Source organism: Seriola dumerili, unplaced genomic scaffold (assembly GCF_002260705.1).
Source record: "Seriola dumerili isolate Sdu_G_001 unplaced genomic scaffold, Sdu_1.0 BDQW01000513.1, whole genome shotgun sequence".
Taxonomy (NCBI): Eukaryota; Metazoa; Chordata; class Actinopteri; order Carangiformes; family Carangidae; genus Seriola; species Seriola dumerili.
Genome location: NW_019174768.1, coordinates 86,506 through 99,463, shown reverse-complemented (window position 1 = coordinate 99,463; position 12,958 = coordinate 86,506). Strand labels below are relative to the sequence as shown.

General features: G+C 47.9%; 1 protein-coding gene across 3 annotated transcripts in view; it reads left to right on the top strand.

The window, feature by feature from the left end:
* agap1 (ArfGAP with GTPase domain, ankyrin repeat and PH domain 1) overlaps positions 1-12,958 on the top strand; it is a 134,624-nt gene that overhangs the window by 76,725 nt on the left and 44,941 nt on the right. For all 3 annotated transcript variants that reach the window (XM_022764009.1, XM_022764007.1, XM_022764006.1), the window contains 3 exons: positions 794-921; positions 1,844-1,999; positions 2,562-2,654. In XM_022764009.1, coding sequence (XP_022619730.1) covers positions 794-921; positions 1,844-1,999; positions 2,562-2,654 — 377 coding nt within the window. The remainder of the gene's footprint in view (positions 1-793; positions 922-1,843; positions 2,000-2,561; positions 2,655-12,958) is intronic.

Below are 12,958 nucleotides of genomic sequence, written 5' to 3'. Positions count from 1 at the left end.
AAATACAGCCTGGCAGGTGGAGCAGCACACGCTGACATGTATGTGAGGCTGCAGGTGTCAGACGGTGATGCTGCGTCTGTTTGACGGGAGACAGCAGAGACTTCAGACTTTACTGACTCCATTATCTCTGTTCCAATAAACACAGGCCTGTTTCATGCGCTCGCAGATGAAACCATTGTTTTAATTGGGCTCGTTAAAGCCCCCGGCTTCGTTAATGAGGAGCCAGTCGTAAACATTTACCTCCAGGTGACACGGGGCCGAGCCAAGGGCAGCGAGGAGAAACTCTGACATGTTTTCTTTTTTTAAAAAGCCTCTGCGGTGCGATGAAGAACAAGAACATGTTTCAGCCTCTGACACTGATCAGCTGCTTCACCTGCTTCACCTGTGATGTGATTCTGCATCACACAATAAACACAACACACACCTGCAGAGTGACAATGAGTTCATGTTTGTGAACTGAATCAATCTTTACATGTGATCACCTTCAGACTTTAAGTCTTCTCTTCACTTATATTTAAGGTTTTCTCCTGATCTTAAGCCTATACTTTCGGAATCACTTGAGGTTTCTATGGAAACAGTAGAACTTTACTGCTGTAAAGTCCCTTTCACTGCTGCAAATGCCTCACCTTCAAAACATGAGAAGAGATTCTGTGCAAACAGCCTTAAGTAACTCCCTCAGTGTCATACTGTCATACTTAAGCAGAAAACTGAAACCCTGACCTCTTGACTGATGCTGTGTATTGATCTGTGATGGTGACTGATGGATGTGATCGTGTCCTCCTGTGTGTTACAGTCGCCCAGAAGATCGTGGCCACCAGGAAGAAGCAGCAGCTGTCCATCGGCCCGTGCAAGTCGCTCCCCAACTCTCCGAGTCACTCGTCCGTCTGCTCCACGCAAGTGTCGGCCGTCCACATCAGCCAGGTCAGAGGTCACAGCCACACAGTACGACTCATTAACCGGACATTTTGGCATTTTTATTTATTTGTTTACAAGTCAAATTTAATATTTTTGAGACGGAACAAAAAGGATAAAACCAGCTGATATGTTCCTGAGTTCATAGACACATTTGACTTTGCTGGATGTAGTTTTTCAGTTTCTTTTTAATCAGTGAGACAGGAAGTCATCGTGGTTTTAAAGAAAGAAATAAACCTGTTCAGTTGAAGACACTGTAATTAGGTCAGGGAGTTCATTAGACCTTTAATTATTAAAGTAAATCATGAGACACGAGCCTCGTGCCTGTTCGTCCTGAAAACTGTGATCACGTGTATTTTCATTTATTTGTCGTCAGTAGAACTGATGTTACAGTGAAGGGAAAAAAAGTCCTTTATTTTGTTGTTAAGTGAATATGTGCACGTGCACAGAGTCTGTGTACGTGCACGGCTCTCCTCGGTGACGTGCACTCACACTCTGCTGCTGCAGCTTCAGGCCGTTAAGCTCTTCGATCCTCATCCTTCAATCCTCCATCGATTTCTCATTAAAAAGCCATCGCTCAGCGTGTCTGAGCAGCAGCGCCGCGTCCCCCGAGAGCCGTGTTTATCTTCCCGCCGCCTCCACAGAACAGCCCTCGCTGCATCTTTAGCTCTCACTGATTACTGCCGAGCGTTGGCCGCCTCGCTCGGGAGACACCGTTACACTGACGAGACGTCCAACACGTTCAAACACCAGGAAACTTTTGTCCTGCAGCGCAGAGACTGTAAATCAGAGTCTCAGATACACGTGAAAACACTTTCACAAGATTTCACAGAATCTGCTTTTATTGTGAAAGGGAAGTTAACATGTGAGATTTTATTTTAATTTCCAGGATAAAAACACGTTTCTGGTTCCTGTTCTGATTCTTTTCCAGACGAGTAACGGCGGCGGCAGTTTGAGCGACTACTCGTCGTCGGTGCCGTCCACGCCCAGCACCAGCCAGAAGGAGCTCCGCATCGACGTACCGCAGACCACCAACACGCCCACGCCCGTCCGAAAGCAGTCCAAACGCCGCTCCAACCTCTTCACCGTGAGTCCCGTTCCAAATCTCTTAAACCTGATCCCAGATCTCTACAGTGTTTCATACACTCTATACTCTCTAGATCTACGTTACTGTCACACTGTAATAAACTGTATTTATATGTTTTACACTGTATTAATAAATAAAAAGTTCAACCACGTGAAAGACGGAGGGAAAACGAGGTGATGCAGATTCAGTGGATCAATATTAGTTAATCAGCTGATTATTTGTTTGATTAACTGATTACTCGTCAGATCTGTAAATGTCAGAAAATACACACGACGATTCTCTGGCTTCACTAGTTCTGGAGCTTTCAGTCAGATCGCATGGTCTTCATCAGCTGACCAGCTGTCATGGACCTTGATCGATCATGGTTGAAAGCTCCAGAACAGCTACTAAAAGGACCTGGAGCTGCTGCAGGTCAGAATCAAGACGTCAGCTTTCGTTTTCACTTTCTGACACCTGATCAATGAATTGAGAAGCTATTGATTGGCTGAGCCGCTGATGACGGCAGCGATCGGCGGATCAGTCTGTGACGATGGTGACGGCGTGTGTCTTCTCTCGCCCACAGTCGAGGAAGGCGAGCGAGCCGGACAAGGACAAGAAAGGCCTGGAGGCTCGAGCCGACAGCATCGGCAGCGGGCGGGCCATCCCCATCAAACAGGTGAGACGGAGACTTCCTGTCTGCTCCGCCGCTCTCTCTCTGCGTTTGATGCTCGGCCTTGATTAACAGTGAAATCACACACTTGACATCAATTAGAGCGAGGGGCTCTCCCGGGTCCTCCAACCAGATCATTAGGAGAAGAGAGAGGGAAGGGATTTCACTGTCACTCCCTCTGTCGCTCTCTCTTCTCCTCTTCCTGTCTCTATTCTCCCTCCCTCTGTCCGTCCACTTCATGTCCCTCTTCATGTCCCTCTTCATGTCCACCTCCTTACACTCTCAAAGCCGCTTCCTCTGCTCTCGTCTTTTTCTTCCTGAGCTCTTTGATCGGAGCGCTGGCAGCAGCGTTTTAAAGGAGTAGAAGAAGAAGAAGGGGAAGCAGAGGATGATGGGGGGGGCGAGCGAGCAAAGACCACACACACGTAATGACATTCACACACACACACACACACACACACACACCTCCCTGCTGTGACGGCGAGGAGAGCACCTGAATTGGCTCTTAATTTGTCGCAAACTAGCTCCCCTCATGTCGGAGCGGCGGCGGGTGAGACGGCAAGCGGGTGAGGGAGGGGGTGGGAGAGGTGGCAGAAGGGTGGTGGGGGGGGTCTCTCGACAAAATCAGGCAATTAGCGAGCGCTAATCGGCGCCTCTTGTGTCGACGCCGCTGCCTCGTTTGTAATCTCCTAATGAACAAATCGCATCTGTGATTAGGGGCCTGCCTCGCCAGGAGAGAGCGGGCGAGAGACATAGAGACAGACTGACAAGAAGAGAGAGAGGGGGCGGGGGAGGCCCGTGCTGCTGCTGTATGTGTCGGGGGTCTTGCTGTAAGAGAAGACCCCGCTGTGCTGTCGGACAGTAATTGCCGCTGAACGTGTGAAAATCCCTCTCCGGCTCCCAGCGGCTTCAAACGCACCTTTCTCTTCTTCTTCTGTGGTGTTGATGCAGCGGTGGAGCTCAGCGGGCGGAGTCCAGCTCTCTGCTTCCTTTAATTCGGTGTGAGTGCAGCTCGAGTGCCAGAAAGGCTCCTCATTATCAACCTCATCATTTCAACACAGTCATCTGAAGTGTTTACCTGCTCTCCGCTCACCTGGAAACATCCTCATGTTCCTGGACCTCCACTCTGACGAGGCTCCGTCATTAACTTCTCATTAAACACAAGTTTAGTTTGAATCATCCTCAGTCCCACATCAGATAATCCCTCCACAAAATCACTGATTACTTTACATCTGCTGATCCAGTTCATGCTGATCGAGCCAGACACTCTCTCTCTCACACACACACACACACACACACACACACACACACACACACACACACACACACACACCCTCCCAGAGCACCGAGCTTCCTCCTGTTGTATTTTTTGGAAGTGGACGTTAATTGATTTGATGGTTCCCTGTGGTCGCTCTCTCCTCGTCTCCCTCCTCCTCCTCAGTGTCGACGACACACTCAACACACCGCAGACCTGCTGCCTAATTAGACTCTGTGTGTGTGTGTGTGTGTGTGTGTGTGTGTGTTTTATAAAGACTGTGTGTGTGTTGAAAGAGAGATTTCACTTCATGTTCAAGGTTCAACTACCTTTTCCCCATTAACGCTTCATTTGCACTCTGTTTTACTTTCTGTGTGTGTGTGTGTGTGTGTGTGTGTGTGTGTGTGTGTGTGTGTGTCCTCCCGTCAGCACCGTGTTCACACTTGTTTTTAATGAGACGGTGGTCTGACGCCGTCTCTGTCACCTTCTTGTCTCCCAGCCTGAACTCAACCAGACATTTAAACACAGTCACACACGACACAGTGTGACTCACCTGTTCACCTGTACGAGCACGAAGAGGACGACGCCTCGTTAGAGCTCGTTATATAAATGTTGTGGCAGTTTAAGTTGTTGAGGATCGTCTGTAAACATATAGATATTTATAAAGTTTATAAAGCTTCTAATCATTTAAATTTAGATTTATTTCCTTGTGAGGACGAGTCTCTTTTATATATATATATATATAATGTGTGTGTGTGTGTGTGTGTGTGTGTGTGTGTTATGAAGACAATGGTCTCTTTGTGGTTGTTTCTGTCACTTTCTGTCTCTTTGCTGTTGTAATAATCGTAGCGGGCAGATTGGAGACCAAACAGCCAATCAGACGCCAGTGTGTTGATCTGTGGCTCACTGTAACAGGAAAGTTCATAAATTGAGCAGATAATAATTTTGTATCCGTTCAAGTTAAATTAAAGTGATGAAGTCAGGAGTCGCGCGTTGCCACAAACATCCTCATCAACCGGCCGACATTAACTGACCGCCGATTAGCGCCGTACCTCGGAGGGAGGAGGCGGCCGGGACGGTGACCTAACAGAGTCCGACATCTGCCAGAGAGATTAGAGGCGTCATGTTCCTCGCCACAACACACCGCCGTACAGTCGGACTACACCTCCTCACTCTCAACACTGAAGCTTCACCTGGGGTTTAAAACCAGCACATGGACAACAGTCACTCTTCTTCTATAGTCTTATACCTGCGCTTGTGTGTGTGTGTGTGTGTGTGTGTGTGTGTGTGTGTGTGTGTGTGTGTGTTACATCTGTGTGTACATGAGTGTTTAAGCCACTCGTTCGCTCCTTATCTCATTAGAGCGACTCTCAGTGCGACTCTCGTCCACTCGAGGTGACGGAGGTTCACTTCGCCTGTTGTTAGAGGGGAACGCCTTCGTTAAGAGAGTCCAGCGCTCATTAAAACACACACACACACACACTCACACACACACACACACTCACACACACTCACACACAGAGGTCTCAGTTAGCTGTAATGAGAACGAGGCAGAACAAATCAACACAAACACATTTATACAACAGCATCAACGTTTACATTCATGCTCACATAGTAACAGGCTGTGTGTGTGTGTGTGTGTGTGTGTGTGTGTGTGTGTGTGTGTGTGTGTGTGTGTGTGTGGGCGGCATGAGGTCAGACATGTCACACAGACTCTGCTTCACTTTAACCTGTAACAGGACGCACAGACAGTAAAATGTTAACGATCATAATCAGCTGATCAACAGAAACCCATCAGCTGCAGGTAATCAATAAAAGAGCTCCTGGTCAGGATGTTTGATCTTCAGGTTCGGAGGCTCTGTCCACATATTTCTGTCCAAACCCGACCTGAGTGTGAGAGTAGAGACCAGGACCAACCTGAAGCTAAAGCAGTCAGTGTAAGTGTTACCATGGTGACAGCTGGCCTGGTTACCCTGGTTACACACGTGTGGGCCTGACCCGTCAGGACACGTCAGGTCAAACAAACCAAATCAGGCTCATAAGATAAGATTCATATTAAAAAGACTCTGATCCACCGACAGATGAAACATAAAGATAAAACTGGGTTTAATTTCGTGAGAAGAAGGAACGTGTTTATTCTAATTGACTCTCTGAGGGACGGCGTGTTTCTGCGCCACCTGCACGAGGAGCTGAACCAGGAAACACATGTGGCGTCGGAGCTGAAGCCTCCTGCTAAGAAGCTTCGCTGCCACATGAAACCACAGAGGAAACTCTGGCTGTACCGGCAGCTGATTGGTCGCTCCTTTTCTTCTTCTTCTGTCTTGAAGTGAGCGGATGCGTCCAGCTTTGTTTACAGAGGCTGTTGACGGCGCAGGACTCCTCCGACATCTGCTCCACGCCGCTAATTAGCCGATAATTACCGGAGAGAGAGGGAGCGGCTCGCTCGTGTCTCTGACCGAGGCGCTTTGAAAACCAACAATCTAACAAATTAATTTCCTCCGACACAGCAGCCGAGCCGCTGGGACCGCAGACACACCGGAGAGGCTCTTTTCTTCTTCTTCTCCTAAACCTTTATTTACTCAGCGAGGGCTCACTGAGCGCGGCGGCGGCCTGACTCGTTCACCGAGTCCCACCTGGGAGCCGCCCAGTACAGACGCAGCCTCTCAGCAGCTCGGTCAAGGCCGACTCCACGATGGGGAACTCTCTCCGGACCCGAGACCTTGGAGTCCAAATCCTGCTCAGATGGATTTTAAAGGTTCAGAGACTCAGATTAGAAGTTTAACGTCTTTATTAACGAGCGATTCAACTGTAATCGCTTGTTAAAGCCACAGAAACAGTGACCGAAGCACCGCGGCGTCGCAGTGTTGCTCCCAACAACTTACAGAGAAACTCACAGACACTTTAACCCTGAAGTTGTTCTGGGTTGTCGATGTTTGGACAGCTGTTTTCTGTTTGGGACGGTAGAGCCGGGTGACTCATTTAGTTTTATTTCTGATAACGATTATGAAAACAAGATCATCCAGATAAAACAATTCCTCAACAAATTTCACCCCCCTTCCACTTCCTGGTTACGTTAGCGACGTACGTAGGAGTGCGTCATCAGACACGTTCTATATCGTCAGGAGAGACCACACTCAGATATCTTATATCTCTATAACTGGAAGAACCACAGACACAAATCTGTTCAGTAAATGTGTGGAGTTAGTGTTCAATAATCCTGATCTCAGTGTTGATCAAAGTAATCATGATTATGAGATCGACTGGATTTAACAAACAACAAACCTTTACTGACCTTCTCTCCCGCCTCTCGATATAGTTTCTTTGTCTCGGTGTTTTTCTTGCTCTGGCTCAAGACGACGACCTCGCTTCCTTTTCTGATTCACATGCTTGAAGTTAATATGAAAAACATGTGATCAGGACGTTTCCTGCTTCTCAGCCAAGAGTTAAAAACTTCATCCATCCAGCTCCCTCTCTGAGGAGCTGCCAGAGTGTGTGACCTCCAGCCGGACGACCTCGTCCTGTGAATGAACATTTAGTCTGAGCCTGAGTCAGACTCTGATTCTTGCAGAAGTCTCAAGGCCTCGGACGTCGTCGTCTTCTTCCTGTGAGGAGCTGATTAGTGTCGTGGCTGTAATTGCCTCTCGCGGGGTTGCAGACGAGCGCGGGGCTGGGTGGTTTTGACAAGTCTACTCGTCCCCCCTCGGCGCCGGGCGCTTTGTAAGGAGTTAAATTGGATGGTTAATTCGGGTGTTATTTACCCTGTAATTCATTAGTTTCGCCCCGCCATTGGCAGCGGGCAGGCTGTAATTTCACGCTTCGCAATAAAAGATGTCTCATAATCTGCTTCATTTAGCAGCCAAAGAATTTAATGAAATTAACTGCGGCCCTAATTAAGACGGTGAATATTAAAGACCTGCTATCAAGGCTTTAACGAGGGTGACACGATCCGCCTTCCGCCGGATTGGAAAAATATCATTTCCCTGGGAAAGGTTGTCACCGCTCGGAGCCATTTTGGCCATGATGACATTTTTGTCATGCACACTAACCCCTGGAAATGAGATTTTTTGGGGGGTGGGAGGATGGAGGATGTGTTGGAGGGTTGTCTCTCCCTTTTTAGTTTGAGAAATAATTAAAACAAGGAACACAGGCGTCAATCAAAGAGCATTTTTAGATTGTGCTCATTACGCCTCGGCGCGGCGGTCTCCACGGAGCGCTCCACAGTTTTTGTTTGGCACGGGGGTGTTTTTCTGAGCGCGCTGGAAGTGTCCCTGTGGTCGCTTTGTTGTTTCATGCCACGAGTGTGTGAGCGTGTGTGTGTCGGTGTGTTGTGTACACTCGTCTGATGATAAGCCGGACAAAAGCGACCAGCGGTGACCTGAGGGTCTCTCACCGAGGAAGAGGAGTGTTGTTTTCTTCACATCCTGTCTCTCTCTGAGCGTCGGCGTCGAGCGAGGGGCGAGGTTTTTTATCCACTAATGAATTGAGACTGCTGAAGTAAGGTTTGGATAATTGAGTTTCTAATTAATTACCCAGAACTCTTATCAGATAAATCAGCTCCTCTTCAACCCCCCTCTTCTTCTGTGGTGTTTTATTTGATCTGGTCTGCGTCCTGCTCCCCTGGGCCTGCCCTTCGCTGTCCTTGCCTCATCAACGCCGACCTTGTCGTGGAGCCTGATGCCGCTGTGTGTCTGCTGGTGTGTGTGTTTTGATGTTCGTTGTGGGTTTTGTTCTCTGTTGCGGTGACGCTCTGGTTTGTGCCGTTTACCTCGAACCAGGCGACAGACGAGTTTTTCCCTCCGTCATCGGGTCAAGTACCACCTGGGAAGAGATGATCTTTAGCTAGAAACACTCGGGGAACACAGAGCGCCATCAAGGCTGTACACTCGCCTCTGCATTTGAACTGAGAAGTATTTTTAAAAAGTCAAACTCACCCAGAGCGACAGCCGTGGGATTCACGAGCCACGCTGCTTCTCTCATGTAAGAAAATATTCACAAAGACCAAAAACTTTCTCCCAGATTTCTCGATAAACTTCCAACAGGTTTTTAAGATGCACTGAGAATAAATAACAAACTTGTGTTATATTTATATGACCTGCTGTTTCCTCCATTCACTGTAAAAAAAGATGGCCGTCGCCTCTGTGACGCCACCCAGAGCTTTCTGAAGCTCAGAGTGAGCTGCTCCACCGTCACCATCTTGGCAGTGTCTGACTCCGCCCCCTAACTCTCAGCTAATCCAAAAATGGTCAAAGAGGAGGGGCATGTGTAGAGCTGAGACTTCGCTCATGCTCACCCACCTGTCACTCAAAGAGGCCACGCCCCTCAATCCTCCATAACTGTATAAAACATAAACAGGTGAGTTACTGTATATAAACAGGTGAGTTATATACACAGGTGAGTTATATAAACAGGTGTCATGAAGGAGGAAATCAGCTCTAGAGACCAAAACAGTTTTTGTACCAGGCTGTAAACATGTTGATTTCTGCTGTAAAGTTGGACATTTTAACATGGGAGTCTATGGGGACTGACTCACTGTTGGAGCCAGACTCTAGTGGTCGTTAGAGGAACTGCAGCTTCTGGTTCTTCACTGTTGGAGGTTGCTGCTTGTGTTTTAACCCCTCAACAAACATACGCTGTAAAACCAGCAGAACATCAAGATAAATATGAAGAAGTTCTCAGTGGGTCCAGACCTGAGTGTTGCTTTCATCTGCTTCCCTCAGGTGATATTTACCTGGAGCTTCAGTCTCTTCCCTCTCTGTCTTTTGTCGTCTTCTCTGATTGGAGGAGGAAACATTTCACCTGACTCAATACAAACCAGCTCAGTCTCCTGTGTCTGAGGGGATGATGGATGACCTGCGATCACTGCTCAGGCCAGATCAGATGGCCTCGCGATAGAGGAGCGAGCGTCCGGCCCCCCCCCAGCTGCTGTCACCCCCCCCACGCTCTGCTGTCTGCAGGGGGTGACACCTCTAATTTAGCCTCCTGCTCTCTGGGGACGTTGAAGAACAAAAGGGCCGCGGCCCCGTCGAGATCACCCTGTTCTCTGGAGGGTTTGTCCACATCTTTTCCACAGATATCGCCTCCCCCGTATCTCCTCCAAGATTCGCTGTCAGTCCCTTCAAGAGGCCTGGGGAGAGTCCATTGTCTGAGCAAAATAGGGGGGTGATTGAGTGATTAGAGAGTAGATTAGCCTGTATCAATAGACGTGCGGCTTCCAGGAGGAAACAAACCTCAGAAAGAAGAAAGTTCCTTTATCAGACGCTTTGTGTCTCGTGGAGTTTAGATTCTCACAGTGGAAGGTAAAATAATGATTTAATCTCGTTGTATGATCCACAAACTGGACGTGACGAGAGAAAAGAGGAAGGAGTATTGTTGTATCATTAATCATTTCTCTGCCTCTCGATAATGTCCGTGCTTCCGTCCACCGTCTTCCTCCTGTAACGTGTCCGGCCTGTGACTGCAGCGGTCTTTAATCAGACCCTCAGGTACGAGCCCCTGAACATTTTCAGATGCGTCGTCTTAACGAATGACTTCATCTCTTGGCTTCCCTCGAGCGAGCGACCTTTTCTTAAGCACTACACCACAATACTTCACCGGGGCGAAGAAAGTGTCTCGGGATGAAGGAGGAGAAACTGAGTCCGGGGGAGTTTTGTGTTCTCGGAGAGCTGATACTGCTGTTCATATCTGAAGGAAGACTCCTGCATCCTTCCTTCACTTGCTTCCTTTCCTACATCCCTGGTTGTGTCCACTTGAACTAAACGTGTGCTCCTCATGCTTTCTTATTTACTGTGAACAGAAGAAGCCTCAGTTGTGAACCTCACTAATGCCCTCGGACGTTTTCGGATGCCTAACAAATGACTTCATCTCCTCGCCCCCCCAAGCTAGCGACCTTTTCCTAAGCACTACCCCACAATACTTCACCGGGGCGGAGAAGTGCCCGGGCACCGCGAGCAGAGAGTATATCTGAGGATGTATTTATCTCCCCACATCTATTTTCCCATGTGGAGACCTTGTGAGCTGTCATGGCTGCCAGCCCCCCCCCCTCCCGAAGGTAAAATAAGAGGCGACGTGTGTGTGTCATGAAGCCCCGGGAGGTGAATAATGAAAGATATTACCCATCAGGAGGGCTTCGACGCGGCGTTCAATTAGCCTTTCCCTCGTGCAAACTGATCACTTGTCATCCTCAGGACGGATGGCCAAAATTAATTTGCTGACGTCTCCCTCCCCAAATACCAGGTTCGGTTGGAAAAGTGTAAGAAATATAGCCCCCCCCCCGGTTTAGTTCAGAGGAGGCCTCCAGTCCCGGAGAGCGACGTCCTCGCCACCATCCTTCACACGTCTCCGCCTTCTCTCCGCTGAAGTTTGACTTCCATCGACTCTCGTTTCCTTTTTATTCAAAACTATTTTCACACCTTTCTTTCTTATTTCTCTTTTTTCTCATTAAAACATTCATGCAACTGTTTTAATGAGGTTTTCATTTAGTGTTGAGTCTCATAAATGCTCCATTTTTCCCAATTCTCTTTTTTTTCCAGTCTTTATTTTGGTAAATAACAGAATCAAAATACAAAATAGTTTCTTTAAATACAAAGTGCTGCTTTCTCCTGATTAAGAATCAGGATAATATAATAAACAGGAGTCATGCTGGGCTGGTGATCGGATGGTTGTCCACAAACGGTGAAGAGATGAACTAACACACACTAAAGAAGTATTTAGAATTTCATATCTCAAAATGTTTGAACCAACTGCGTTCACAGTTTCCCAGCATCAGCCTCGTCTCTGTTGTTGTCACACATTCATCTGTAGAAACTGAAACGCTGCCGTGACGTTTCTTTAAAGTAACAAACATCAGCAGAATAAATCATTTCCCTCCTGAAATTTATAATAAAAAACAAGCGTCTGGGTTCATGTGGTTTTATTGATAGTTTTGTTTTATCAGTAAAAGTGGACTCAGTGTTTTTGTTGTGGAGTTTCTCGGTCGGACACAGAGACGATCTATAGAGGTCAGACATGTTAGTTAGTGTAGGAGTCATGTGACGCTTCACAGGCTCAGTTTCCATGACTGACTGTGTTTGACGATGTTTCCTTTATATTTAAGTGATGTCATTTATTTGAGTTAAAAGTCCACGTGACGTCTTGATCGATGAGATTTATCTGTGAATCTGCTTCTCCATTAAAACGGATAAAATCCCACGAGTGTGTGGTGACCTAAAAAGCTTAATTGATGACAGTCCTAATGTAAACACTCGTCCTCTCTGCCTGGAAACATGTTGCCGCTCTCTCTCTCTCTCTCGCTCGCTCGCTCGCTAACAGGCAGTAATGGATGATCAGCTGGCCTGACAGCTGCACGGCTGCCGGCAGCTTTCACTTCACAGCAGCAGGAAGCTCGTCAAGTCGCGTTTAGCGCACCGTGGGGAACCGTCCGTGTTGCGGCGGCTCACACACACGCTGCTCTGTTTTCACTTCCTCATGACATGAGCTGAAATGAAAGAAAACACTGCAGCAGTAAAACTCTCTGGCTGAAACTCAGAGATCACCTGTTCATCAGATCAGGTTCCTGAGCTCGGACTCTTGTATGATCAGTTATCAGGTTTCATCAGTGGCTCCTGTGACGAACCGTCTCCATTTCCTCTTTTCACTAAAGAGGAAAACCCCGGGACAAGATGTAGACGCTCTGATCCGTCTGTCTCTCCCCGCACTTCCTGTCTTTCCTTTAATACCAGGTGTCGTAGGATCATTAAATCAGTAGCATTCATCCTCTGGAGAACATGAACGTCTGAATTAAACATGTTTTTACCTCCTTTATTAAACTGAAATAATATTTCATGTGTCTGCTTCCTGAGCGTCTCTCGTCGGAGACAAAGATATTTCAGAGTTTTTGTCTCATTTGTTTCGTGGCTCACCATCTCGTCCTCTGCCTGCTCTCCCCGCCCTCCGTGTCACTCTGAAGCGCTCCTTCCTGGCGTTATGTCACCGCCAATTACGCCGAATGTGCCGTCACTGGCGGCGAGGGTCACCCCGGGCCCGCTGCTCTGTCCCACCACCACCGACCGCCTTAATG